This window comes from Zerene cesonia, chromosome 15 (genome assembly GCF_012273895.1).
Source record: "Zerene cesonia ecotype Mississippi chromosome 15, Zerene_cesonia_1.1, whole genome shotgun sequence".
In the NCBI taxonomy this organism is placed as follows: domain Eukaryota; kingdom Metazoa; phylum Arthropoda; class Insecta; order Lepidoptera; family Pieridae; genus Zerene; species Zerene cesonia.
Window position 1 is genome coordinate 1,132,676 of NC_052116.1, and position 27,778 is coordinate 1,160,453.

At 33.0% G+C, this 27,778-nt stretch overlaps 1 protein-coding gene across 1 annotated transcript in view; it reads left to right on the top strand.

The window, feature by feature from the left end:
* The window catches only part of LOC119832322 (probable chitinase 10), an 81,794-nt gene that overhangs the window by 47,990 nt on the left and 6,026 nt on the right, over window positions 1-27,778 (top strand). The window contains exons 4-12 of the mRNA XM_038355984.1: window positions 2,228-2,465; window positions 7,833-8,012; window positions 18,289-18,412; window positions 19,634-19,815; window positions 21,060-21,187; window positions 22,207-22,331; window positions 22,816-22,929; window positions 24,597-24,796; window positions 27,523-27,740. Coding sequence (XP_038211912.1) covers window positions 2,228-2,465; window positions 7,833-8,012; window positions 18,289-18,412; window positions 19,634-19,815; window positions 21,060-21,187; window positions 22,207-22,331; window positions 22,816-22,929; window positions 24,597-24,796; window positions 27,523-27,740 — 1,509 coding nt within the window. The remainder of the gene's footprint in view (window positions 1-2,227; window positions 2,466-7,832; window positions 8,013-18,288; window positions 18,413-19,633; window positions 19,816-21,059; window positions 21,188-22,206; window positions 22,332-22,815; window positions 22,930-24,596; window positions 24,797-27,522; window positions 27,741-27,778) is intronic.

Here is a 27,778-nt window from a genome sequence, read left to right on the forward strand (position 1 = left end):
GTATAGATTAACGATATTAATAAGTAGTAGTGATGCGAATCACTACTACTTCTTATACACATAAACATGCCTCTGGAATGAGTCTATCTATTAAAAAAAACCATCAAAATCCGTTGCGTAGTTTTAAAGATTTAAGCATACATAGGGATATACGGACAGAGAAAGCGGCTTTGTTTTATACTATGTAATGGTTCAAGAAAAAATGAAACGACCTTCAATCCGTCAGAACTAGATTAGATAAAAAAATGTATGGGACCACGCGGGATGCATTAAATAAAAGAAGACTCATTAAAATCGGTTTACCCGGTCGGAATTTCTAGGGTAACAAAGACATGAAAATTGTCGTATTGATAACCTCCTCCTATTTTTGAAGTAGGTAAAAAATATGAATGAATAATGCATTACGCATAGAAGGATATCTATACTGAATAGTATATAGCCAAATGCTTTGCTTTTCTGTGTGTTTAAACCAATATAATACAGAGGAAACCTATGTTTTTGTATGTATATTTGTAATGTTTTCACGCAAAATCTATTGGACCGATTTCAAAAATTATTTCACCGAAAAGCATTGTCTAAGTATTATCTTGTGTTTGATTTTACACGAGCATTATACATTTAGAAATTAAAAACTTTTTAACGGATTTTACGGGGAGACATCTCAGTCTCCCCGTGACCACACTCGCTGCAAAAGTGTTCGAAACGTCGGGTTAATAATATAATGAATAAATCGCGTTTAAAATCGGTTAAAAAGTTATAATTTCTAATAGCAATGTCGAAGTGACATAAGCTGTATATGTACTACGGGCGAATCCGGAGCGAACAGCTAGTATACAATATAGATACATGTATAATGCAGCTGTTGTTTGGCAGATTGCGGTTTGAGTCCCTGGGCATTATAATTATTTGATGGATATTGATTATTCAGTGTATAGCATGATGAGGCATCCTACTAATATTATTAATGCGAAAATTTGTAAGGATGCGTGTGTTTATTGCTCTTTCACGCAAAAACTACTGAACCGATTGCAATGAAATTTGGTACGTAGACAGCTGGACAACTGGAATAACATATAGGCAACTTTTTATCCCGATATTCTTACGGGATACGGACGTACGTGGGTGAAACCACGGAGCGCAGCTAGTCAGTAATCAATTATACTTACAATTCCGAAAGTCCCCAAAAGATTGACAATACCTATATATCTTACATCTTTCTCTAATTCACCATTGATAAACACCATTTCACTTATCATCTATTTAAATGAATTAACTTAAAACCTAGGTTATGCTAATAAAAACTAGATATGGAAATATGAAAGATCAACGTTCTTACATTTAGAAAGGCGGTATTTTCCTACAAGAGGCGTCAGGAAGTAAGCCTGGACCTTGCTCAGTACAAATCTAATGATGCCCTGTCAATCGATTCTAAACTTTAACACATTGTAATACATGCAAAAATCACATTCCCGTAAACACTTTGAGTTGACAACGCGGATATGAACAGCTTTTTGAATGTAAAAGCGCACTTGTTTACCTTCAGTTTCTGTTATGGTATTTTGATACGTATGCCCCTTGGAATAGAGGTGGTTTCGTTGAAACGATTAGATAGGTCAATATAATTGTATCATATAACTAGTTAAATATAGGATATCCTATGTGGAATTCAGATCAAGTGGCTGTTACCAACCAACATTTTGATAGCAAAATATTTTTGAAATTTATTTGAATTAAGCGTATGTTAAACTGAAATATTTTTTCTGCAACTGCCTTTGAATATCTTATAAAAAACTGTCTATTGGAGTGGGGCTTATAATAAATAAAATAAAAAAAGATATCCCGATGTATCAATTCGTTCTGTCGACATTCTATCACAGATAAAAGCTGATGATGTGGACATATAAAAAAAAATAATAATACAGCAATACAATATCCATATTCTTGAGCTATTTTAAAAATTTTGACTCTTTATTTACTGGCCAGAACTACACTCAATAAAATGCCCTTCATTAAAAGTGTAAAAGGTATACGCTACAAATTAAGAACCTCCACTATTAAGAATATTATTTGTAAATAGTACTTACTGACTGTTACAAGAACTGAAAGTTCTGGAAACTCGGAATTTACAAATAAGAATTCTTCACAAAAAAAAAATAACTAACTGGAAATTTTCCGTTGAGTCACACTTTTTATGTCCTATCAAGAAATTAATCACATGTTATTTCAGGTGGTCTGCTACTACACCAACTGGTCCCAATACAGGACGAAAATTGGCAAGTTCATGCCAGAAGACATCCAGCCAGACCTCTGCACCCACATCATCTTCGCTTTCGGCTGGATGAAGAAAGGAAAGCTCAGCTCCTTCGAGTCCAACGACGAGACAAAGGATGGCAAAACTGGGCTGTACGACAGAATTAATTCGTTGAAAAAGGCCAATCCCAAGTTGAAGACCTTGCTCGCTATTGGTGAGTTCGTTATTTTCAACCCACTTCAAAACGTTGCTTTTTCTGTTCTCTGTATTTTTTAGTCTGGTGTGCTAAATAAATGTATTTTATTATTATAAAAAAAAAAGAAAAAAATTGGCGAAGGTTCTGGATTCGACAATATCGTTTGTTACGTCAGAAATCTCAAAAAGTTAATATTCAAGATTTTATGAATAATTAAATACATAAAGTACAAACACCTAACAGCACATCAATATTTTCTCATTTTCCTCGTTTCCTCTCGCAGAATAAAGCTCGAGTTGTACTTTAACAAAAAGTAAGTTATTGCATGACACACAGATTCTACTTACAATGTAAACACGGGTGTTGCTTAAATAAGTAAAGAGAACACAGTTTCACAAGCAGCTGCAGTGTTGTGCTTTGTATCGGTAAAAATATTTTCATGATAAAATATTTTTCAATGGTTCTTACTTAATAGAAGATAGTTTTTTCCATATCTATTCTTAATAAGACTAGAATTTACGAGTATATAAATCAGATATATAATAAACTAATTTTAAGTTTTCAGTTGTAAATAACTAAGTTAGCGATTCAACCCAGATTCACATGTGGTAGATACATAGCCAAAGGTATTCAAGGACCTATATCATGTAGAAAGAATTAACAAAATCCGTTCAGTTCCTGAGATTATCTCACTCAAACAAACACACTCATTAGTAATCGGTTTAATCTTCTAACTGTGCTCTTTACCAATGAATTATCAACATTCTCGAATAAAATTCGTACGGGAAAGAAAATTAACTAAACAAAGAATCAACTAGAGCACCAGCTGGTCATGTTTTACAAAGAAAGTAGATCAGCAATACGTTGATATAATATATCAATTTACTTGAAAACTAGCGATTTCTACATTTCATGTTCGCATTAAACGGTAATAAATATTCAATATAAATGCAAGTACAGGCCCGGACTGCTTGCAGGCTAAGTAAACAACTGTTAGAGGCCCTCCATAAGGAATTACGTATGTATGGATGTAATCAATTAATATCGCATATAGAATATTTTAAAAGTAATTTGCGCAAGGTTGTTTCGCGGAGATCGCTATGGGCAATAAGACCGAATTTGCTGAATAATTTATTTTTGGTTTTGTATTTTATAGAGTGAATGTGGTACAATAGAGGTTTGATTAAAATAAATAACTAAAATGCTTAAGTTTTTATTTAACGCTAGTGTATCATAGCACATTATTCTTTGCTTTGTTGTGCAACTTCGATTATTATAGTCGTCGAGTCGAGGTTGCCTGGCAGAGATTGCTGTTAAGCAATAAGGCCGCCTCTCGTACAAACGATGCCTTTTTTTGTTCTTGCTGTTTTTGTCTAAGTTTGCACAATAAAGCATTATAAATAAATTAATAAAACTATGTGACCCTTCTTGTGTGATCTGCAGCCTTACTTTTAGCCCTGAGAAGTAGCAGTAGTAATATAGGTCCGCCCCGGCTTTGCTCGTAGTAAATATATAGTCTATAGCACTCAGAAATCATATATACGTATCCAACGTTTTAAGAATTTTGTACTCGGGCCGTAGTTTCTGAGATTAGCGCGTTTAAACTCTGCATCTTTATATCATTAGTAAGAGCTGTTCGCCTCGGCTTCGCCCGTGGTACATATATAGCCTATGTCAGTGAAGACGTAGCTAATGGTGTAAGAATTTTTGAAATCGGTCCAGTGGTTTTTGCGTGAAAACGTTACAAAAGTACAAAAGTTTCGTCTCAATAATATTAGTGTCAATAGATTGTGCCCTTCGTCCGAGACTAGTAGGTCAAGTTTTGGTCCTATAAGAGCAGAATTCGGCCCTGCCCACGATGTTGCGTGAGCGAACTAACTCACTGCGTATAATTACGTTCATTTAGTATATCAATCAACAGTTATCGTGGTTCAATTATTTTAATTTGAATAAGAGAGTTCCGGCGCTGTTCCGGTCGTATTCTGTTCCTTCAAGGTAATTTAAACTCATTGGGATTTCGATTAGAAATGTATGTGGTATTTAATTGGATTGTATTGAAAATACTATAGCATTCTGATGAATTGTTAAGAACCTTTTTCATTTGATTGAAGATTTCGCGCACTTTGAAGGTATATTAGATTTGTGTTAAGAACTATATTGACTTAGACACGTATATAACAGGTACATAAATATAAATTAAACGTTAAAAGTTTTCTAATACTGTAAAAGTCATACTAATATATAGACACGATCTTTAAACTGTTGAACACAGATTTTTGAACGAATCATAAAAATGAAACAATAATTTTACATACTAACCTAAGAAACACCTACATAAGAAACCTAATCGTATACAAGTGTTCTCCACAGATTATACAACGTAATAAATGACGCATTTACCAAATAGACAAACAGTAACCGTGCAAAGTACTTTAAACTTCAGTAAACCAGCTATTTCATCATGTTTGCTTAAGTTGACAATTGTCTTACATAAGATTAATTACTTGACATACGGCTTGTTACATAAAATAGAGCCTACTTTCTAAAGCATTGCCCAGAACGTTTCCTGATATATTCTGATTTTTATTGCATGTAGAGGAAGCAATGTATCGTTTATGATTATAATAATTGTATTGTTAATGGCGAGTAGGAACTGTTAATGTTTTATTGAAATAAAATGCATTCAGTTTGCATTTTCAAATTTTAGATCCAGCAAATAATGTTTACACTTAAAAATTTGACATTATGAATTCATAATTTTTGTATGCATTCAAACATAATACAATATTTTTTGCCGTCAACGTTGGGGATATGTGGGTATGGGGCAGATGATGTCCTTCTGTGTCCTGCCAAACCAAGACTATTTTTGTTTTATGCGTCCCCAATAGGAATTGAACCCAAGATCCCTTGGCTTTACGCTCACGCGTCAACCACTGTACCAATGTTGTAAATTTACTTTAAAGATATCAAAGAGTGTTCTAGACAAATACCGAAAAAATATTTTATAAAGTATATCAAAAATAGCTTGCTAACATTATCGACACGGTCACAGCACTAGCACGGTTCCCACGTAATAGCAATTTCACCTATTTTCTCGATATCGACAAAAAGTTCTCACTATGCAACAATATGATCTTAACTCGTAACTATGGTGTGAAAATGTCTTGTTTGAATTAAGATCGAATTAGTTTTAATCGATTTTCCCATAAGCCATGAACATTGTTACGAAACGGTAAATTCCTGAACCAAACATGATAATAATTTTATAAAAACACATATTTATAGGCCAACGGCATATAACACAATAATTAATGAATATAAACTTATTAAGAGCCGCTTGTACTGCTTTCGCACGGCTTTCTGGAGTAACTATTAATAAATAAAAATAAATATCTTACCGAACAAACCGCTGTTATTGGTCTTAGCGTAATGATATATAGCCTATAGCCTTCCTCAATAAATGGGCACTGAAAGAATTTTTTAAAACGGACCAGTAGACCCTGAGATAAGCGCCCACCAAACAAACAAACTCTTCAGTTCTATAGTATTAGTATAAATTCCGATTACTTAACATGTCATTAAAATATGGCTCGAAAAATTCGCTGCAGATGTATGGTACATTTGCTAGTCTTTGTTTGATTATAGTTTGGATTAGTAAATGGGAGAAATTCTGGGTACCAAGCGAGTGACGCCGCGGGTTACAGCTAGTTATAAACAATAACTTGTCCACACTAGGTACTGCAATAACGGTTTACACAAAGAGGATACAAGGGAATATTTACGTGTAGATTACGGCTTCAGAAGGGATCTTAACTTAGCGTAACTTACGGTACAGCTGCGACTTACCGCCGCACTCAGACATAAGTAATGATTACTTAAGATATTAGGTGAGATTTAAGTGTCCATAGATGGAGGTTTATAGTGCATACTTCGACAATCAATGTAATGATCTTGGAAAGAAATGAATACTTTTTAAAAATAAATAAAAAATAACTAGCACCTAAGTAAAACAATACTGCACACGAATTTGGCGTCATTTACAATGGATTAATAAACATGCCAGACTAATCGAAATAATACTTTAAAGATAATATTTTTGTTTTTTTAACTATTCCTACTACTACTATTACTCTGTTTTTGTCCAACCCTCAAAAACATTCAGTATCCATAACTAACGAGTTACTTATATAACAGCTTACACAACACTAAAAAAAATTACTAAACTAAACTAAAAACACGCTTTAATGATAGTATTAACTAAATTATATCACTTGTTCTTGTAAAGGGAAGGAAATTATTTTATGCTGGCGATCGATATAAGGATAACGAGATAAACTCATGAAATAATTATTTATTTATTTTTCATTTCATACATACATACATTTTTGACATTTTTAAATTTACAATTTAGTTTATATAATCTTACATATGTTTTTAAAGTTTACATATATATAAAGCCGATGTTTCCCTAGCTAGATTGCAGGGCAACCTGTATTTAGGAATACGTAAAAATTTATGTAACCGTAGAAAATGATAATGTTTAAAAAAGCCGATTACATAGAAGCATATAAAAACCAATTAACAGAACATCGAACAAAAACGTGTCTGAAATATCGTCTTCAGATATAAAATAGTCATTCAGGATTCTACAAGCGACTGATCAATCTACCGGATAAGCCAGCCAAGTGGAAAGCCGGATTAAGTTGGCAAGAAAGCAATAAATAACTAGGCAACAATAAAACTAAATATAGAAGACTATTTCTAAGTCACGATACAAAAAGCTTCACATTATCTCTTATCCTTACCAATATTATAAATGCGAAAATGTGTTTGTTTGCTAGTATTTCAATTCGCAAAGAAGCAATTATGTGGTATCAGTTTATATCTGAAAAGAGGTTGGAATCGAGAGACCTATATAGGCTTTGAATATTTTTTTACCTCACATCTGGCTACTGAACTGCTGGTTCGCTTGATGGTAAACGATTACCACCCATGAACATTCACAGAGGCACCACCTCTGCGCATACGCTGCCCGCTGTTAAAGGGAATGGGATGAGGAAAGAACAGGAAACAAGGAATGGACTGGTAAAGATGAGGAAAAGAAAACGGGCCTCCTGCTCCCTAATTCTCCATACAAATACGTACTCCGTACGTAATTGTACGCTTTATTTTAGTCATTATTATTATTATCTCTAAGTTTCCTTCTATGTACAATGTTGTTGAAGAGTTAAATAAATAAATACTCCACAGTAGCGTTCCACTATTTCACGCCAGTTTTCCCCGTGCGAGCTGGCTTAATTTGGGCCAAAGTGTGCTAGGCTCCCACATTCAGTAGGCTATATGTATTTTCTTAGATCACGATTAAGTTTGTCATTTTGTTCCCAGGTGGTTGGTCCTTCGGTACCCAGAAGTTCAAGGAAATGTCAGCTACCCGCTACTCCAGGCAAACGTTCATCTACTCAGCTATTCCCTACCTTCGTGATAGAAACTTTGATGGGCTGGACATAGATTGGGAGTACCCCAAGGGTGGTGATGATAAGAAGAACTTCGTGATGCTGTTAAAAGGTATGTCATCATTATAACATGTAAAAAGGGTTTGATTTGCATTAGAACTTGGGATTTTTGTATATTTTTGAGTTTTGCATAAGAACTTAAGAAATGTATGGAAAATCAAGATATGTCATGAGAAAAATAATCAAGGAATTATTAATTTTTATAGATTGAATGACTAATCTTTAGGAAAAACAAAACTAAATAAGAGATGTAATATTGGAACAAACGAGGGTTTAAATTGGGGTTAAATGCTTGATTGTAATCATTTGTAGTATTAACAGAGTCACTTTCAGCTATATGTCCCTATATATGTTCAGGTCCTTAAAACTACGTATCGAGTTTTTTTCAATAGATAGACGATTTATATGTATGTAAGATAGTAGAGTATATATAGTATTAGACTTGGACCTGTGTGGTACCGGGTCGCATCGCTAGTTAATACACAAGTGTCAAAAATCAAAATTAAACCTAATTTTCTATTAACTAGAATTTTTTAGAGCTTTTGAATTGTCACAATAATTGAGAATTTATAATAAATAAATAAATAAATAAATAAATTCTTTATTTCGGGGTAACAAGGACCCAATATCACATTTTATAACAATTTTACAAAAAGAAATTCACAAAAACCTAATTACAAAAGTTAAAATTCAAATAAAATAAAAAGTAATAATAATTAAGCATATCATAATTGCATATTAATTGATTCTGATTCTTTGTATGAATATATGAGAACTCGGACATAATTGCGAATTCCCGATACAACGTTAGCCTGTCTTTTATCGGAGGACTTTAAAAATTTTGACAAGTGATATTTGAATTTTAAATAACAATGTTGAATTTAGTCAAATAATAAACTGTTATATTACCACATTAATCACGTACCAACAATGTTTTCAAAACATTAGAAACGATATTAATGACGGGATATATATTTATAGAAGATATTTTAGTTGTCAGACGTATATTTTATAATTATAGTACGTTGGTTGGATGGGATGTTTGTGAATTCCTGACCTTTGACATTCGAGCTAGCTTTGAGTAGGAGTGGTAATGTCTTGAAGATATAATCTTAATAGGAAGTGGTATGTTTTTCATGATTTTCGACATTAATTGGGAGGTGTACTCATAGTTATAATATACTAGCTTTGCCCCGGGTTTCACCCGGGTAAGTCCGTATCCCGTAAGAATATCGGGATAAAAAGTTGCCTATATGTTATTCCAGTTGTCCAGCTATCTACGTACCAAATTTCATTGCAATCGGTGCAGTAGTTTTTGCGTGAAAGAGCAACAAACACACACACATTCTTACAAACTTTCGCATTTATAATATTTATCCTACTGATAGTAGGAATATCACCAATTTTGACGAATAATTGTGACTAATGGCTGAAAAATAAGTGAGAAAACCCGGATTTTGATGGGGTTTTTTAACAGATAAAGTGATTTAAGAGGAAGGTTTATATGTATAATAACGTATATTAAACTACTCCGTTATTTAACGCTTGCGAAGCCGCGGGAAAATACCTAGTTTGGTAAAAAAAAGTACGTTGTTTTTTCCATAATTTTCGATGATTTTCTCCTCTGAAAAATAAAGGTAAACAAAAGGTTTATGGAAATAGTGGGTTGTGTCGAATGTGCAGTATGGATAGAATGTCTGTGGTTGCACCTGTCACCAGCCATTTCATCGATAGTGTTGTACTTCTTTTATCGATAATTTTGTATTTAATTTGTAAAAATGTGTTTATTTTTTGCAATACTTACGGAACTCGGTTTTTAATTCAGTAAAAGGTTATGTAAATAGCTTTTTACAAAGTGATGGCATATATATAACTTTTATATAATAACCTGCGTCAATAATACTTGCAATGCAAATACGGAACTCCGTTATACGCTTTTATCCATAATAAAATATAGAATAAAAATAAAAAAAAGATATGGCCTAGATTCGCAATAAGTTTTATGCATTCATTGAAATGATTTTATTTCTATATTCAACATATAGAAATAAAAACCACGAAAACGAATTGTATAGAAATGTAAGTGGTCGTGAAAATTGAATTAGATTATGAAATAATCTACAATTGCTTTACTGGTTCCACTAAGTTTTTTTTTTTATTTTGTAGTAAGCTTCAAAGTTCTCATATACTACAAAATCCAGTAGATCAATGAAGGAGCAATAAAGTGAAGTATAAATCAAACTAACATAACTCAAACATTTCTTTATACAATTAATTTACTTTAAAGCACTTTTGAATCGTCATAACACAGTTTACATATAGCACCGGCTTGGAAAGCAGTTTCTACAAAGAAGTCACAATAAAACATATAAATTCATCGTCAAGCTGACGCACATCACTAGTGCAAGGTCACATCAGTATCGAGAGCTTAATCAAATATTTTATCGATAGCTGCAGCCTGCAGCTGACGTCAGCACTGCGTCTACCTTACATAATTCTATTTCCTATCAAAAAGCAACGATCGCGGAATCTATAAAACGGTCTCGCCACCTGACACAGGCATTAGTGCTGACCCAATATCGATAAATTCAATTTTTGATATTATGAAAACGTCCTTTTTGAATATAAATGGATTTAGACTTTAGATTAATGATTTTTGCGTATCACATAAGGATATATGTTTTTTGGTATATTCTATATAAGCGTTTAATCACAAACGCTTCATTATAGAATAATTTAAGGCACAATTTCCTTATTATTATTACCCTTTAAACCTCCCCTGGACTATGATGAATGCATCTAAACCATAACTATCAATATCCGGCCAGTCTTGAGTTTAAGCGAGACTAACGAACAGATTTTGACTACGGGATACAGACTTTTTTTATGTCATAGCGAGCAACTGAGCTGGTGGTTCGCCTGATGGTAAGCGATCACCACCGCCCATGAACATTCGCAAAGGTAGCCTCTGCGAATGCGCTGCCCGCTTTTAGTGGGTAAGGGAAAAGGAACGGATTCATGACAGGAAAGAAGGAATGGACTGGGACGGGTGAGGAAAAGGAAATAGTCCACCGGCTCCCCCACTCACCGTACGAAACACAGTGGCATGCCACTATTTCACGCCGGTTTTCTGTGGGGGTGTGGTACTTCCCCGGTGAGCTGGCCCAATTCGTGCCGAAGCGTGCTCGACTCCCACAACAAACTTACACAGGTTAAACCGCGGGGCGGAGCTAGTATATGATATATTCAAATTCAAATCGCTTTTCAATTTCCTTCGAGGCTAATAAACACATAACCACAGTAACTAGTTAGTATGTATGTTTGTGTAAAGGACATAGGTCAATTTCGTCAAACCTCGACACACGTTGCGTCATGTCACGAAGTATGCTTCGTACTTATAAGGGTATCGTCAGACGTGCAGCGATTTAATAATGCTAATTTAATTAATGAAATTTTGTAATAATTGTTTAGGTCATAAATAATGTTGGCTGTCGAATGACATTTCCCAAGTGGTGATGTATTTTAATTAAATGTGAGTTTAATACATTTAAAGGAACTTATTTTCAACGGACTAGCTTTTGAGTCCGCGCTCACTGCGTAGTTAAGAATAAAATAGATAAGTGAAATATCATAACTATAATAAACAAACAGCAGTGTGATTTGGTTATTGTTTAATAATTTGTGATTATATTTCAGTATACTTATATACTGATTGATCAAATTACCACTTATGAGAAACCATTAAGTATTAAATACTTAGCATTATTTACTTATATCAAGCATATGTTTACTGAAGCAATAAAATTGTCGAATAGCGGTTTATTGTAACTAATCTCCTCCGAAACGGCTGGACCGATTTTTATTAAATGTTATTCCGGAGGGGATAGATCGGTTATTTTGAAATTTTGTGTGCATATCGGGTAATAAGTTTAATAGAATTAATTTAAATGTCTACAATTCGATGAAAATAAACGCAATTTAGTATTTTCTTGTGCTTGATTTTACGCGAGTATTATACATTTCGAAATTAAAAACTTTTTAACGGAGCTGAGTCTTCCCGTGACCACGCTCGCTGTAAAGTGTTCGAAACGTCGGGTTAATAATATAATGAATAAATCGCGTTTAAAATCCGTTAAAAAGTTTTCAATTTCTAAATAAACGCAATTTCTTAGGGCACAGTGAAACATTAGTCATTATTCATTATTATCAACCTTCAAAACGACCGCCGTTAGCATGACGACACTTAACCATAATTAGGTCCTTTCGTAACGAAACCTCATGATCTAAGCTCCATTGTGAATACTTGATAGCATTACCAATAAGTTAATGATGCGAAGGCAAAAACAATTTAACATTTCGCTTCTTTCTCGTTTATTCACGCGATGCGAGCGTGTTTTATCATATTTCAGGCTTGACTAGTTAGCTGTATCATAAATTACAATTGAAGTAAACAACGCAGTTATAGTGTCAGGATAATCCTTTAGAAAAATGGTCGCTGACGTTCCTGGAGACTTACCACTGCAAATCTAAAATGGGACCAATTAATAACAACAATTGCCTATCATGCAAAAAAAATCTATAACTGGTTGACAACCCATAGAGTTATAGATAAACAAACCTAATTAAGTCAGTCCAATTGATATCATCTTTCGTTTTTGGATGTCAGTTGAATTGGTTTAAACATGGATTTTATCTTCTATGGAATTGACTTTTCTCATCATCACACATTTCTTTTGATGTTAATTAAATTAAAATGAACGTATCGAAAAAAACAGATAAAAGATTAAATTATGATTACAGCAGGGTAAAATCTATACTATTTATGTATTACTAGCGTGCCGCCCTGGCTTCGCCCGTGGTACATATAGATAGATAATATATAATATTTATTTATTTTCCTCAAACTTACAACTACAGTTACAAAAATATACATTTAAGAAAAATAGAGAAGATTGGTGTCTGCGAATAGCCTGTAAGGCAGACCAGGCTCTATCTAACACTGAAATAATTTTTCAAATCGGACCAGTAGTTCCTGAGATTAGTGCGTTTAAACAAACAAACTCTTCATCTTTATAATACTAGTATAGATTTGTTGATAGGAAATTGTTAAGAGACATCAATGGCCGTTCTGCAGAAATCTCGTTCTTTACTTCCAGACATAACTTCCTCCTACTGACAATCTTTGCTACTTTATCTTCATAATAAGCAATTAATTTACAACGTATAATATTGGCGATAATTATAATGCAAAAACATAACGCAGTTGCACCATAAATAGATGTTTAAGTATTGATTATACAAATGGCCTAACCTTAACGTATTCCTGCATGATTTATTTCCTTACATATTTCCTACCTTATAAGATGTGGCAAAAAATTATGATAATAAATGGATTGTCCTTCGTGTACGTGTCACATGACTTGTGTGTACGTCTTAGTATGATTCATCATCATCAGCTCATATATTCCCACTGCTGGGACACGGGCAACCTATGGATTCGCCATAATCCACCACGCTAACGAATGCCGGATGGCAGATATCTTCTACGGTCTTTTAATTTTTGGATATGCCAGTTTCCTGGTCATTTCCTTCACCATTTTAGAAAGAAAGAAAGAACAATTTATTTTGAGCAGCGGTGATGATGATAATGTGCAATTGTTATATCAATTTAACGCTTGCAAGTCTGGCCTTGAACCTTCGACTTTTCTATTGTAATCCGAAGATCTCACCAAGTCACCACTGCTCAAACGAACCTAACTCGCTAACCTAAATGAATCAAACTTAACTTCTTCCTCCATATTCATGCACTTTTCGTCTTTTTTTCAACCGACTTCAAAAAATGATGTCAATTCGACTGTATTTTTTGTGTTTGTTCCCTCCTCCTATTCTATTACCTATTTATTTGCTGAACATTTTGTATTCAATTTGTATTATTGCGTTTCACACTTTACATTATGTGTTTTTAATTCGAATATTATTAAAAGGAATTTATTCATTAGGACATAACTTATCCAAATAATATGGTTTTCCGCGAACTTGTATCACTTACAGCAAAATATTATGGAAATTTTTCACATAAAACCTTATTTGTCTCGAGATGTAATTATATACAGCATTTTTAGGATACTCGTGGGCTTTAATTCTATGCTAAGTGTTTCTAGTCAAACGTGAACATATCAATAAAGTGAATGAAAAAAACTTATACGATGTATAAAATCTCTATTAGATTTTTTTTGATAATTCATGTGTGTAAATAAAATTTAAACTCTATAGTACTTGTAGGAAGTGTTTTTTAACAATAAAAATTGTTGGTATTCATCATTATGGATTTATGGACTTTCAGATAAGTTCAAGTAACAAAAAATATGTAAATGGATATTAAAAATGCGAAAGTGACTCTGTCGCTCTGTTTTTCTGTCGCTTCACGCCTGAACCACTGAACTGTTTTGGGTGGAATTTGGTAAAAGCATACTTTGAGATTTGGGAAAGGACATAGTATTGGGATAGGGGGATATATCACACGGGAACTGTAACAATGCTAGTTTTCCTTTAGCTATGTGGGCGAAGCCGCGGGCGTGAAGCTAGTGTTAAATATGTGTTAGCATGAACGCGTATAAGTAATTAATATTCGTTCCTTGCAATGGTAATTAAATAGTAAAGAATTAATCAAGTCTTGTTCAGGACTTCTCTCAACTTAAACCTAGTTTTGAGTTCCAGCCCCTAGCTTTGCACTTCTCGGGTTAATGTGCTATGTTAGTATGGAAGCGGATTATTAATTCGCTTTCTAACACGATTATTAGCTTCACCTGTATGGTTGTATGTTTTTTGTTAGTAAAACCGTTTAGACTCTATTTCGACTCACTTTAGACGGATAGATTTTCATCGTATATTTCACTGACTCTTGGCATTTAAGATTTCCTAATTTATTATCTTTTTATTTTATTGAGGTCAACGATCGTAAGATATCATTTTAAGTGGAGTAAATGATTGCTATTTTGGATATAATTAAATTTATAAGATGGCGGCCATCATTTGAACAGTTGATCGTTAAAAGTCAAGCTGGTATGTTACGCATACTATAAAACATGTTTTTTTTTTTTTAAATTAGTTGTTTCTTTAATTTTGTCGTATGTTATTTCTAGTATTTTTTATGTAAAGTACATAATTTCTTCCTTATTAGAGACACCATCAATCGCTATAATAATATATGTTGTGTTTTGTTTTGACAACCAACGGGTGCGATTCTTAACTAGGATTATAAATTCATAAAAAATCCAATGTACACATACTGTATGTATTAGTTTTCATCAAAAACGTCGTTACGATCCGCGTTTTTTTTCTCTCAGTTTTCAGATACTCCTCAATGTAATTTCGTCACCACGCTTAATTGAAATGTTCCTGTGGATATATTAAACACCTCTTTCCTCACTAACCTAACTCAGCGTAGCAGCTCATTAAAACAGTGTGAGTTGTGAGCACACATGTAGGGCTTAATTACAATCTCTTATTGAAGCTACCAGCTGCTTTGAAACTGTGTATTTACTGAATCAATGTATAGACATTATATTTTTAGCTGTTCAGTTTATGACAAATTGTGAAAGAATAGAAAAAAAATGATAGGTAATGAGGCGGGATTCGAACCCGCGTCTTTTTGCCATACCGTAGTAAAGCGTAGCCTCTCGGCCACCGGTGTTAAGTTAACTTTCTGTTGTACACTATAGACAGATACTGGCCCATACTTTAACTATTAAAGTTCTTAACTTCTTAACTTAACGCAACGAAAAAGATTGAAGTGTTTTTGAGTTGTTGTTTTGATTTCATGTAACTTAGAAAAAGGAGGTAATCAATTTTAATGGGTAACTTTAAACAGTGTACCGATTTTTAAGATTTTTTTTATTTTAATTTATTGCTTGACATGCGGTTTCAATGAAATTTGGTCCAGTTCTCACAATTTTAAGGCGGTTAAAAATATCTAAAAACCTTTTACATTTATTAATATTTATGGAGGCAGAAAAAATACAAAAAAGCTATAATATTTAAAATTCGTATTTTTTTCTTTCACTTTTACCCCATTTCTGATGGAATTGTACGGTTACGGTACGGTTTGGCGAAGAGACGTGGGTTAGAATGCCGCATCGTGACTAAATTTTTTCGTTAAAATTTTTTAAAAAAATTTTCAAAATCTTTAACATATCAAAGAAATTAGTAGATTATTAATTGAGTAGTAGATTTAAGTAAATTGTACTTAAATCTAAAGTCGATATTACGCGGAACCGTCGGTACGCGAGTGTACTCTTGACCAGTTTATTTATACAAAAAGCTTCGTAAAAAGGAAATAAAGAAGCGGCATGATCTAGAAATTTTAAGTGTATGCAAATAGCTGAGATGTGAACGTAAATTTTAGTTTAGATTTTAGGATCAGAACCAACAATATCTAGTTTAATTTAAATAAACACAACGTGACGAGAATACTTTAGTTTTAGACTCGAATTAAAGATTATTTAAAACAGTTTTATAAGAAACTAGCGATCCTCCCTATTTCATATAGGTTCTAACGAACAAACAACGAAAACAAACACTTAATTGTTCATCAAATGATAATAAAAAAATGTTTCTATACGAAAAAACCTGCCCTATATCACAGTAGTTAAAAAACCGTATCCAAATCTTTGCAGTTTTATAAATTTAAGTATATACACATAAAAAACGCAGACAGCGGGAAGCGACTCCATCCGTTAAGTTATATATTCTTTGCGATTATTGCCACATGTGTTAGCGCCCGATATTCTGCTAGCGAAAATAAACCTAATAGATATATAGTGCCTAAATGTGAGCTAGGCGTTCGAAATGAATCATTGTGACCCTGACATTTGTTTGAGGTTAAGATTTCTGCTTTTTATTCTGTACAGTCATCAACATCGCTTTTTCTTTAAATGATCATGGGTATTATTTGCTATCTATACTCCAAATGTCTTACGAAAAATTGCATATTTTATTGTAATAATTTTTCTGATATAGTACCTATTTACCTTTTCTTTTAAGTCGATTTGACCTTTAGATATATAACTCGTTTTATGGATATACTTTTTTAATTTATCCATCCTTGAGTATTATTAAAGTCTTTAATAAATCATTCCAAGTCCCGGGAGCACCATTACAACCAATCCTTTCATTTAATAAAGAATGTTCTAGATTTCTCCAAAGATTAATATTTATAAGTTACGTCTTGTATTCCCTAGTGCGTTTTGCGCCTACGCTTTTAATTGGAATATCTATACTCGTGACTTTCCCTTTAAATAAGAGAGCTAGTATCAAAGCTCTAAAGGTTGTACTATACAATTATAACTTACAGAAGGATTTCATCATGATGCGATCGAGATGTTATTTATTAAAAGTACCTGAATGAATTACAGTAATATGGATTACAATATGATAAATTGCAGAGCGTATTTCTCATTTAATAAGAAGGGAAGCATTTGAAAACATGTATGCGTATGTATATAATGTATTCACTCGAAAAATACTGATTTCAAAAATTCTTTTACCGTCAGAAAGCTTCGCCTTTACTGAGTGATATAAGTCATAGAGTTATATATTATATACCATGGGCGAAGAATAAAGTGCGATGATAATTTGCTATCCCATATACCTCAAGATTTCAAAAGATTAATTTAAAATTTTCTCAGCGTTTCTTTTATTTATAATTCTTATCGTTGACCAATAGATGGCGTTGTAATAAATTGACTTAATTCCTACCACTTAAAAGTTATACCATTATATTTTTCTCATAATAATATAAAGAGCATCTAGATAGGTAAAGTTATATTTACCAGTGCTTTATATGTTCGTCCTTGTTGCTTTAAGGCCTTTCTAAATTCCTTTAAAACCAGACTGACAATAACGATCTGATATATTTATAATTTAACCGTATTCAATTTTGATATCGTAATTACTATTTAAGTAAATTGATTAATGTTTGATTAATGTATTAGTGTTTTTAATATGTTGTGCTGGATTCTAGAATGTTTGAATGTTTACTTACTCCGTACTTTGTAGTATATTTTTCTAATAAAATATTTTAAGCATGAAAGTATGTTAGGATGGATGGTTGGTTATATGTTTGTCACTCTCTCACGCATAAACAGCTGATTTTTCAGCACAGCGATAGGTAATGACATACATAATCTGTATTAACTGGATAAAACAATGCCTTATTCAGGTTCCATGCGAAGCCTCAGGCTTCAACTAATGTTGCACCTTAAAATTTAAAAGGTTTCCCAATATACCAATTTATTACCAGTTGTATTATAGCGGAGGTTTTCCAACAGAGTTGCGAGAGGCGTTCGAAGCAGAGGCCCAAGAGGTGAAGAAGCCGCGTCTGCTTCTGACAGCTGCTGTGCCCGTCGGCCCAGATAACATCAAGAGTGGATACGATGTGCCTGCTGTTGCCAGGTAATTATGGACTTTAAATCTTTTCAGATAAAGGCGATGTTCTCTTTGTACTTCGTTTAATATCAAAATAATTGACTTTCCTATATTAGATATATACGTCATGTATACAATGTTATTTTGAATATAATATAGTCTCTCTGTTTTATTTTTCAAATTATCTATTATATATTCTCTGCCAACGGCTGAATCGATTTAAGTGACACAAATCTCCTTTGTATATAATGTTCAATGGAGGAAACAGCTTTCCCTTCATTTCGTATTTCGAGTTTATAAGAAACCTTAACAAATCTATACATTCTTTAAGAGAATTTACCTCTATATGCATCATAGCTGGTAGCACGGCAGCACCCCCGACAAGTCGAACAAGGCAGGGCCGTACCATCCTTTTGTCGAAGTCATTCATGCCATTTTGACTCCTTCCTTCTATCTTATGGGGGTTCATATACAATTTGCTACATTTTAGTAAAATATTGAACTCAATCGCTTTGAATGAAAAAAACGCCAGCATCTGCCAAAAAACTCTTCGTTCCCACAAACGATTGTGAAACCTTATTAAATCATTGACATGTTAAACACTTCTCACATACGCATTGTTTACGTTGGTTGCTATTCTTTATTGTTTGGTTCAAAACAAGTATAAAAAGATTCCATCTTTGTTGGTAGCCTTCACCCTTACATTCACGTTTTTCATTACAATAAAGCCTCATATGCATATGATGTTTGCGTGAAAGGACGCGTGCAATTGTACTTCCGTCCTTGTCATTTCCCTGTAATAAAAAAGATACAACATCGCTTGAATGACTGAAACCTCCTAATATGTATGAGGCTTTATTAATGACCCATTAATTTGTCAATTTGTCTGCTTACTTTTAAAGCTCTGACAAACATATGTTTCAGGTAGAAATTGAATGCAGGTAGTAAGAATAATTAATAACATATTTTGTCTTTATTGTTTTATTTAACAAAGAAATATATATGTGTGAAGACAACACAAGGTTGTGTCTCAATAAAAATGTAATTTATTATATTATCAGGAAAAATCATAGAGCGAATTAGACAGAAAAATATATATTTAGTAAGCAAATACATTTCGTTTGAAAAGCAAAGAACTACAGACTAAAAAAACCTTGTACTCATAGGTAACTGGTATGTCTTGATGGTTTGGAAGACTCCAACCTTCCTTTGAAATATCTGGTATTATTCTCAATTATTCTTTCTCAGCTACCTCGACTTCATCAACGTCATGGCTTACGATTTCCACGGTAAATGGGAAAGGGAGACAGGCCACAACGCTCCTCTATACGCGCCATCTTCAGACTCCGAGTGGAGGAAGCAGCTGTCGGTAGACCATGCGTCACACTTGTGGGTTAAGCTTGGAGCTCCTAAGGAAAAGCTAATTATTGGTTAGTGTTATGATATACTAGCTGCGCCCCGCGGTTTCACCCGCGGAAATCCGTATCCTGTAGGAATATCGGATAAACGGTTGCCTATATGTTATTCCAGATGTCCAGCTGTCTACGTACCAAATTTCATTGCAATCGTTTCAACAGTTTTTGCGTGAAACAGCAACAAACACACACACATCCTTACAAACTTTCGTATTTATAACATTATAGTAGAATTTAGAAGTTATTCTATGTTCTCTTTAATACATAGAGTATGTGATACTTTTTAATTGATAACATCATGGACATCTTTCGAATGACAATTTACCTCCCCCTATCCATCAATTTTAACAGTTATTACAGTAATTTTTTCATCACACTTCATTTATACCATTAATTTCTTCATCATCCAAACATGACAAGCAATTTAAAGAATGCTGGAGCTGCATTGATGGAATTGTGTCAACTATCAGCTATTTGCGGTTAATTAAAATGCATATTTACCAAAACAGGAGGTACAGAATGTGGGCTATGATTAATTTGAGCTGAGACATTTCGGTATGCACGATAACTCGTCCTTCACAAAGCAAATGCGTATGTGTATTGATCAAAGGCTTGTCGTACAAGTTGTGTGACCTCAATTATGGTTATAGAGCAGTGCACCTAGGTTCTATCCAAGACCCAAACTTGGGGCATAGATGCTGGATTCCTTTAACGACATATAGTTTAATTATGATTTATTTCATCGTTATCGAATTTAAACCAAACTTTTCAAACTTCGTTTGGATCTGTTACATATATATCATTTATTTATAAGCAATGCTAGTCCCTTATAAAATATAAGTTTGAATAAAATATGTTATCCTATACTGGAATAGTGAATTTATTAACAATATAATTAAAATACTTCTAATGATATCTTACTCTTATTAAATTACATCTTATTATTACATCTACATATATTACATCTTATTATTCTTAGAAATAATTCTAATATTAATAACAATAATAAAGAGCAAACAATTATTAGCACACACATTGAAAATCAATAGACAGGTTTCATAACTGTAGTGTCTCATCAAAACAAGTCTAGAAATCTGGTCAAAACTGCTTTATTTAAAATAGTATTTACATACTTGTATTTCATTAGTACTATTACATTTTCCTGCCACAAAATACTATTTTAAAGGAATACAGAGTTGAGAAACGTATAAACAAATAAGATTTGGGCAGAATTTTCTTACAAAGTGCTCATCTTACAGGTATGCCAACCTACGGCCGTAGTTTCACCCTGTCTAATGTCAACAACTTCAAAGTGAATTCCCCGGCGAGCGGAGGCGGGAAGGCCGGCGAGTACACAAAGGAAGGAGGCTTTCTTGCGTACTATGAGGTGATTTTAATTAAAAATTATTGCGCGGGGTCTTGGCGGCGCGTGTTGCGCTTGTGACGTCACGATTTCTTGATCATCTGGCTCAGGATATGTAGTTTATATGATGTAAATTACTGAGTATACAGCTTTTGTAAGGGAATAGTTAAATGAAGATGGGATATTGAGCCTATTTTAAATTTGACAAATGAAAACATGCTTAAATAATATGTACTCGAAAGATCATAATTCACGCTGCCCTTAATAAATCATTAAGGACTCATCGCAATAACTTGTATTGAAGCAATAATTCGTTAAATTAAAAATACAAAAAGATAACAGCTGTATTTAAAAAAAGATCACCTAAAAGTCGACACGATAAAAAATCGTAACGACATACTCCAAACGGGCAGTTATCATCCTTTGAGAGAAAACGCTTATCTTACAAGTCTTAGTACCTGACAAAATCGTTTGTTCCAAGGTTAACGGTTTGATAAAGAAGCTTTCTTTCTAATTTGCAATTTACACGGTTATAAACGACTGCAGGAATTTGCGATTTCCTAAGTTAATTTGCGTAAAATGTCGTTCGGACTTAATTCAATTTATTTGCTGACGGTACTATTTCAATGGGCCTTCGGAAGACTCGCGTTTATCGACTTCTTCGCGATAAAAGAGTTCGGAGTAACATTTTAATTCATTAATGATTATGAACTTTGGAGAAATTCAGTAAAACGACATCAACATTCGATATAACTTACTAGCTGTCCGCTTCGGCTTTGCCCGTGGTAAATATATAGCTTATAGTCTTCCCCAATAAATGGGCTATCTAACACTGAAAGAATTTTTCAAATCGGACCAGCAGTTCTTGAGATTAGTGCGTTCAAACAAACAAACTTTTCAGCTTTACAATATTAAGTATAGATTTGCACACAATACCGGGCTTAATGAACGCTTCAAATATCATAGATTGATACATGAAGATTTATAGCTATAGCGTTATTATTATTAAGTAATATTATTCTAAAATGTTTTACTATCACCAGGTCTGCGATATTCTGAGGAACGGTGGAACTTATGTTTGGGATGATGAAATGAAGGTGCCATATGCTATCCATGGTGATCAGTGGGTCGGTTTCGATGATGAGAAGTCAATTAGGAACAAGATGAGGTGAGTTTTATATTTTAACTAGCTTTTGCCCGCGGCTTCGCACACTTTAAATATGGAGTTGTTATTATACATAATATAAACCTTCCTCTTCATCACTCTATCTATTAAAAAAACCGTCAAAATCTGTGTCGTATTTAAGCATATATAGGGACACAGAGAAAAAATAAAATAAAAAAGGCTTATGATTGTTAGTAACATAAAAAAAAACCTTAAATAAGCAAGGTACATTTTTAAAGGTCTCATAATATTTAAGATGTCCTTTAATTGTACCAATATAAATTTTTGATAATACTTATTAACCAGAGTACAATATAACGGTAAAACATAAAGGTAATTCATGTGTTATAAATAATAAAAAAATATTTATTTATTATCAAACATATGTTATAAATAATAAACATACATGTGTTATAAATAATAAAAAATTTATATATCGATTAATTGATTTCAAACTGTATATTAACTAAGATTTATTGTCCATCAGGTGGATCAAGGACAATGGTTTCGGAGGTGCCATGGTGTGGACTGTAGATATGGACGACTTCTCTGGTACCGTGTGTGGTGGCAACGTCAAGTACCCTCTTATTGGTGCTATGAGGTAAGAATACGATCCCCCCTGAATATAAGGCAAAATGTATTTATGAAATAAAATGATGCTTATTAATATCACATTGAAATTTAGAGAAGGTAATGTGAATAATAATAATTAATGGTTTCAATATTTTTAAGTCCCATTAGTTTAAAAAAATACCTAAATATTATTGGGTTGTCCATTTGGAATTTTTCATTGTGATGTCAACCTTTTATTGAACTAATATGTAAGTGAAGATAAAGAAAATGACCTACAGAGAGTTTTCTTCGATAGTTTAATGTTGAACTGATCCAATAGTTGGGTGCCTTCTAACCTCAAGTCTATAATTATTTAATCGTTAATTATTTCATTCCCTAAGTCGATACAACTACGAAATATATAGGTATCTTCTTCATGAAAGCCCATTTATCACATCAGGAGCATAGTTTGACAAATGCAAAAGTTTAGTGTATCATATAAAAGGTTTGAAGACCCGCAGGCGTGCTTAAAAGTTAATGTTGCGTAAAAAATATACTTTTATCGCGTTTATTTCCCTTAGGTACGCCGTGTGGAATGTGTTTGAATGGCAAATATATTCGGGTGTTCCAAAAATAAATGGCGCGGGAAAATGCCTATGGCGCTTGAGTTTTGGCGGGTTTTTTCGAGGTTCATGAGCATTTCTTGATGGTATAGTTAGGACAACTGTTTATACTTATTATGGAAAGGGTATATGCAGATTTTTGCGAGATACTCTTTTCCATTTTGTATATTATCATAATATAACTAATATATGAATTGATGCTATCCTGATACATTAACTATGTGCCAGTAAAATTATATTAAAATCGGTGTATAAATTACAAAAAAAAAAATCATGTTAAAATGTTGTAATGTAAACGTAATATGTTTTGAAGAAATAATTACCATACATACTATTAATACCCTTCAGTCCCTGATGAAATTGAATAAATGAATATATGGATACCTAAATATGTACAACACTTATATCCCATAGCCCACAACACATGCGTGTTATATGTTACATTATGACAATATTTAAGGCCTTTGAAAATTCTGGAAAGTTCACTTTCATTTCGTTAATTCTTTTGTGTAATTCTATAATAATTAATTAAACATACAGTCTCCACATTTCATCGCATGTTTTTGAACTCTATTGTTGGCTGAAATAATGACCGATCGCACTTCAATCGAATTCCATTTGATTCACAAACTTTTCCGCAAGTCTTGAAAGCTTCTACGTTTTAGAATTTTTAAGTGAGTAACGCTCGATTAACTGCTACGTCGGATATCAGAGTTATTTCCAAGATTTATTGCCTCCAACTTCGCCCACCAGCTGAAAGTTTCAACAGGAGTGTGACAGAATTAGAACTATTCTCAGGGAAATTGCAAACTTTAATAGCATCTCGTTTCGAGATTATTTCGACCTGTTTTCCTGAATTTACAAAAGTAAAAGTATTTAAAATTACCCTGAAAATAGTCAAAATAAACTGTTGTCAATGAACTGTTTATACTGAGATATTTGAAGTTTTCTTATCTTCATATCTTCTTTTTTATTATATTCGTCGCTGAGGCAGTTAGCTCAGTAGCATATACTTAATATGTAGGCCATTTGCAGTGATGCTATTAACTTTTTATTTAATTAAAAAATTCTATAATTATTTATATCCTTACAGGGAAGAACTCCGTGGAATATCTCGAGGCAAAGATGCTAAGGACGTAGACTGGTCATCCGTAGCGGCTAGCGCAGTTATTGAAGTCACAGAAAAACCACAACCCATCAAGATCAGCCTCTCCGATGTACTCAGCAAAGTCAAGAAACCCACTAAGACCATTATCGTGAAGAATAACAATGCCGCTGTTGTTGATAAGAACAGTAAGTAATTTGTCTTTGATGTATGTGATATTTCTTGTAGAAAATAATTCTCATAAAACATTAAAAGTGTAATTGCCAAATTATGTGAAAATACGCAGAATACAGAAATAAATAAAACTTAATTAAATAAAAAATTTAATCACAGATATTTATTCACACAACAGAAAAATATAAAAGTAATTAAACAATAAACATTCGAGCACTTATTATCGAAATAGACTCGGATACTTTATACGCAACGTGTTTTCTAAGTTACATAAACAGCAGGGAATAATAATATGTATATAATTAACTTTTAGCTTCTGTATCAGACTCTAACAGCACCTTATATTTGACAGTACTTGGTCATGCTATTACATCGTTAACTGTTAACTTTCACCAAAACACACGTCAATTGTCTGCAACATAATATTATTTATTGCACTCACTGTCTCTTAGAATATTACATCGCTAACTTTCTAGACAACGAAAGTGTATTATGTGGTAATGACATGTTATAATGTGAACTCTCTTTTGATGTATTTAACTAACCTTAACGTTGTCCGCCTTTTTGTGATGACGGTTACTAAGTTCAGAGTGTTCTTTCGTATTAAAATGACGTTCCTATAACCGAGGTTCTCAATCATTACATCACTACATCGTATAAAACAAAGTCGCTTTCACTGTCCCTATGTATTCTTAAATCTTTAAAACTACGCAATGGATTTTGCCGTTTTTTAAAGATAGCGTGATTCAGAAGGAAGGTTTATATGTATAATAACAACTATTAAACTACTCCGAATTTAGCGCTTGCGAAGCCGCGGGCAAAAGTTACTTTAACTATATTTGTTTTCTTAATCAATAACTACGTGGGCGAATTGCATGATTATTTTTGTTGATATTGTGGTTGATAGTAGTCGTTTCTGTAAGTGTATGTAAGGTACCTCCCCACAAAAACATCCGTGATCTTTTTTGTAGCAAAGAATTTATGAATATATTCTCAAACAGGTCAAGAATTCATGTTTTATTCTTAGTTTCACATTAACATAATCCATAAAACAATAGAATTATTCAATTCTAAATTGAATAATGGCACTTCTTATTTAACTTACCACGATTCAAAAAGTATGCAAAAAAAAAAATTAAGTAGGTACAATTTAGTATATAATATTTGAAAAATACTAATAAGGAAACAATCTACATACATTTCAGTAAGGTATCACAAACATTGTTACAATTCACTGCGATCGTAAATTCAACCTATAAATTTCTATTTACGATGCTTGAAGCATAGGTAACATGTCTCGCAACAATTTCAACATGGGTGTCACAAGGGTCACTACTTGGTACTCACTTGTTCCTTACAGTCAAGTAAGCCTTTCAGAGAACAAAGTCAGTCGACATAGTTGCTAAAAGTTCCAGACATCGAGTGCTTTTACACTCAAGTGTTACACCAGAATTTAAAGACCTGCGAACGTTAAAACACTAAAAGTTATATAGCTACGGTCGGAGAGTTACAGAGGTCAAAGCATATTGGCTTGTTAAGAAGAATGGATGTTTACGAGTTTTGTGATTTAGGCTTGTCAAGTTTATGAGGCAAAGCGACAGTTTATAAGTGGAGTTTTACTCATTCGGAGAAGGGAAAGTGATAAATAACAAATTTTGTTACCTATAGAACTTTCCAGAAACTTTTTATTGAACGTTATCTGATTGGTGGAATTATTTAAGCAATTATTTCGATATTTTCAACGTCTGTCAAGTTTTCTCTGTAAGTTTGATGTCAATACGGAGCGGCGTATAAAAAACTCATTTCGTTAATTTAAAATGAATAATTCAGAAGATCAATCACAAAATGCCAGTGTTATGATGGATCTGTTTACAATTGATCGGAATTGGATCAAAGTTTATTTTTGTCTTGCAGTGTGATGAGTTAAATACTCATCACACTTAATAAATCGTTTTAAATACAAGTAAATTGCATTTTGGTATTCGTAAAATAATAACAACAAAACTACTACGCAATTTAAATGAGTATAAACTATCGTATTATAAATCTATATGAATGAATCATCGCCATTTGTTAAATAGTTGTTTTTTTAACGATGTATTAACATAATTAATCTGTTTTTGTTTTAAAAATTATAGAACAATGGAATAAGATAAATAAGGTGTTTTTTTTTTATTTTTAATAACATTTTACTTGAGAAATTTTGAGAGAAAAAATTATCACGAGGTGGGATTCGAACCCGCGTCTTTTTGCCAAACCGTAACAACTTTTTATGTTATACAATTAAAATTAAGACTCGATATGGAAATAAGGGTTTTTGTTTGAATTTAGTTTTATAATCAAAAAGTAATTTAGTAAAACATATTTAACATTTAATGAATTTATATGGTTTAAGCGTAATATTTTTTTGCTGCAATGTATATCCTTAGGGTATTTTCGTTTTTGAGTTTCGTAAAAATTATTAAGATTAACCAAAAATATCAATTACTGATTTTGAAATTTTTTTAGGGTATATTACTGGAATCTCAATATAAGGCATATAAAAATATAAAAAAAACTTTCATTTATAAGGTTCGACTCTACGTTCTAGCTTTTATCTGCAGTTTATAATTATCATGTATTCTAATCTATGCTTAACTATCAATCAATATTCAATAGATATTGCGCAAAAGACCACCCATTCGCACCTTTATATCACACTACTTATTTCGCTAGTTTCCTCATACATATTTATTTCCAGAGCGCGAGCCTCAGATCCTCTGCTACCTCACGTCCTGGTCCTCAAAACGACCAAGCGCTGGAAGGTTCACACCAGAAAACGTGGACCCGAACCTCTGTACCCACGTCATCTATGCCTTCGCGACTCTGAAGGACCATAAGCTGGCTGAAGCTGATGAAAAGGATGCTGATATGTATGATAAGGTCGTCGCTTTGAGAGAGAAGAACCCGAATTTGAAGGTGAGAAATATTGTATATATCACGTGAGAAATATTTTA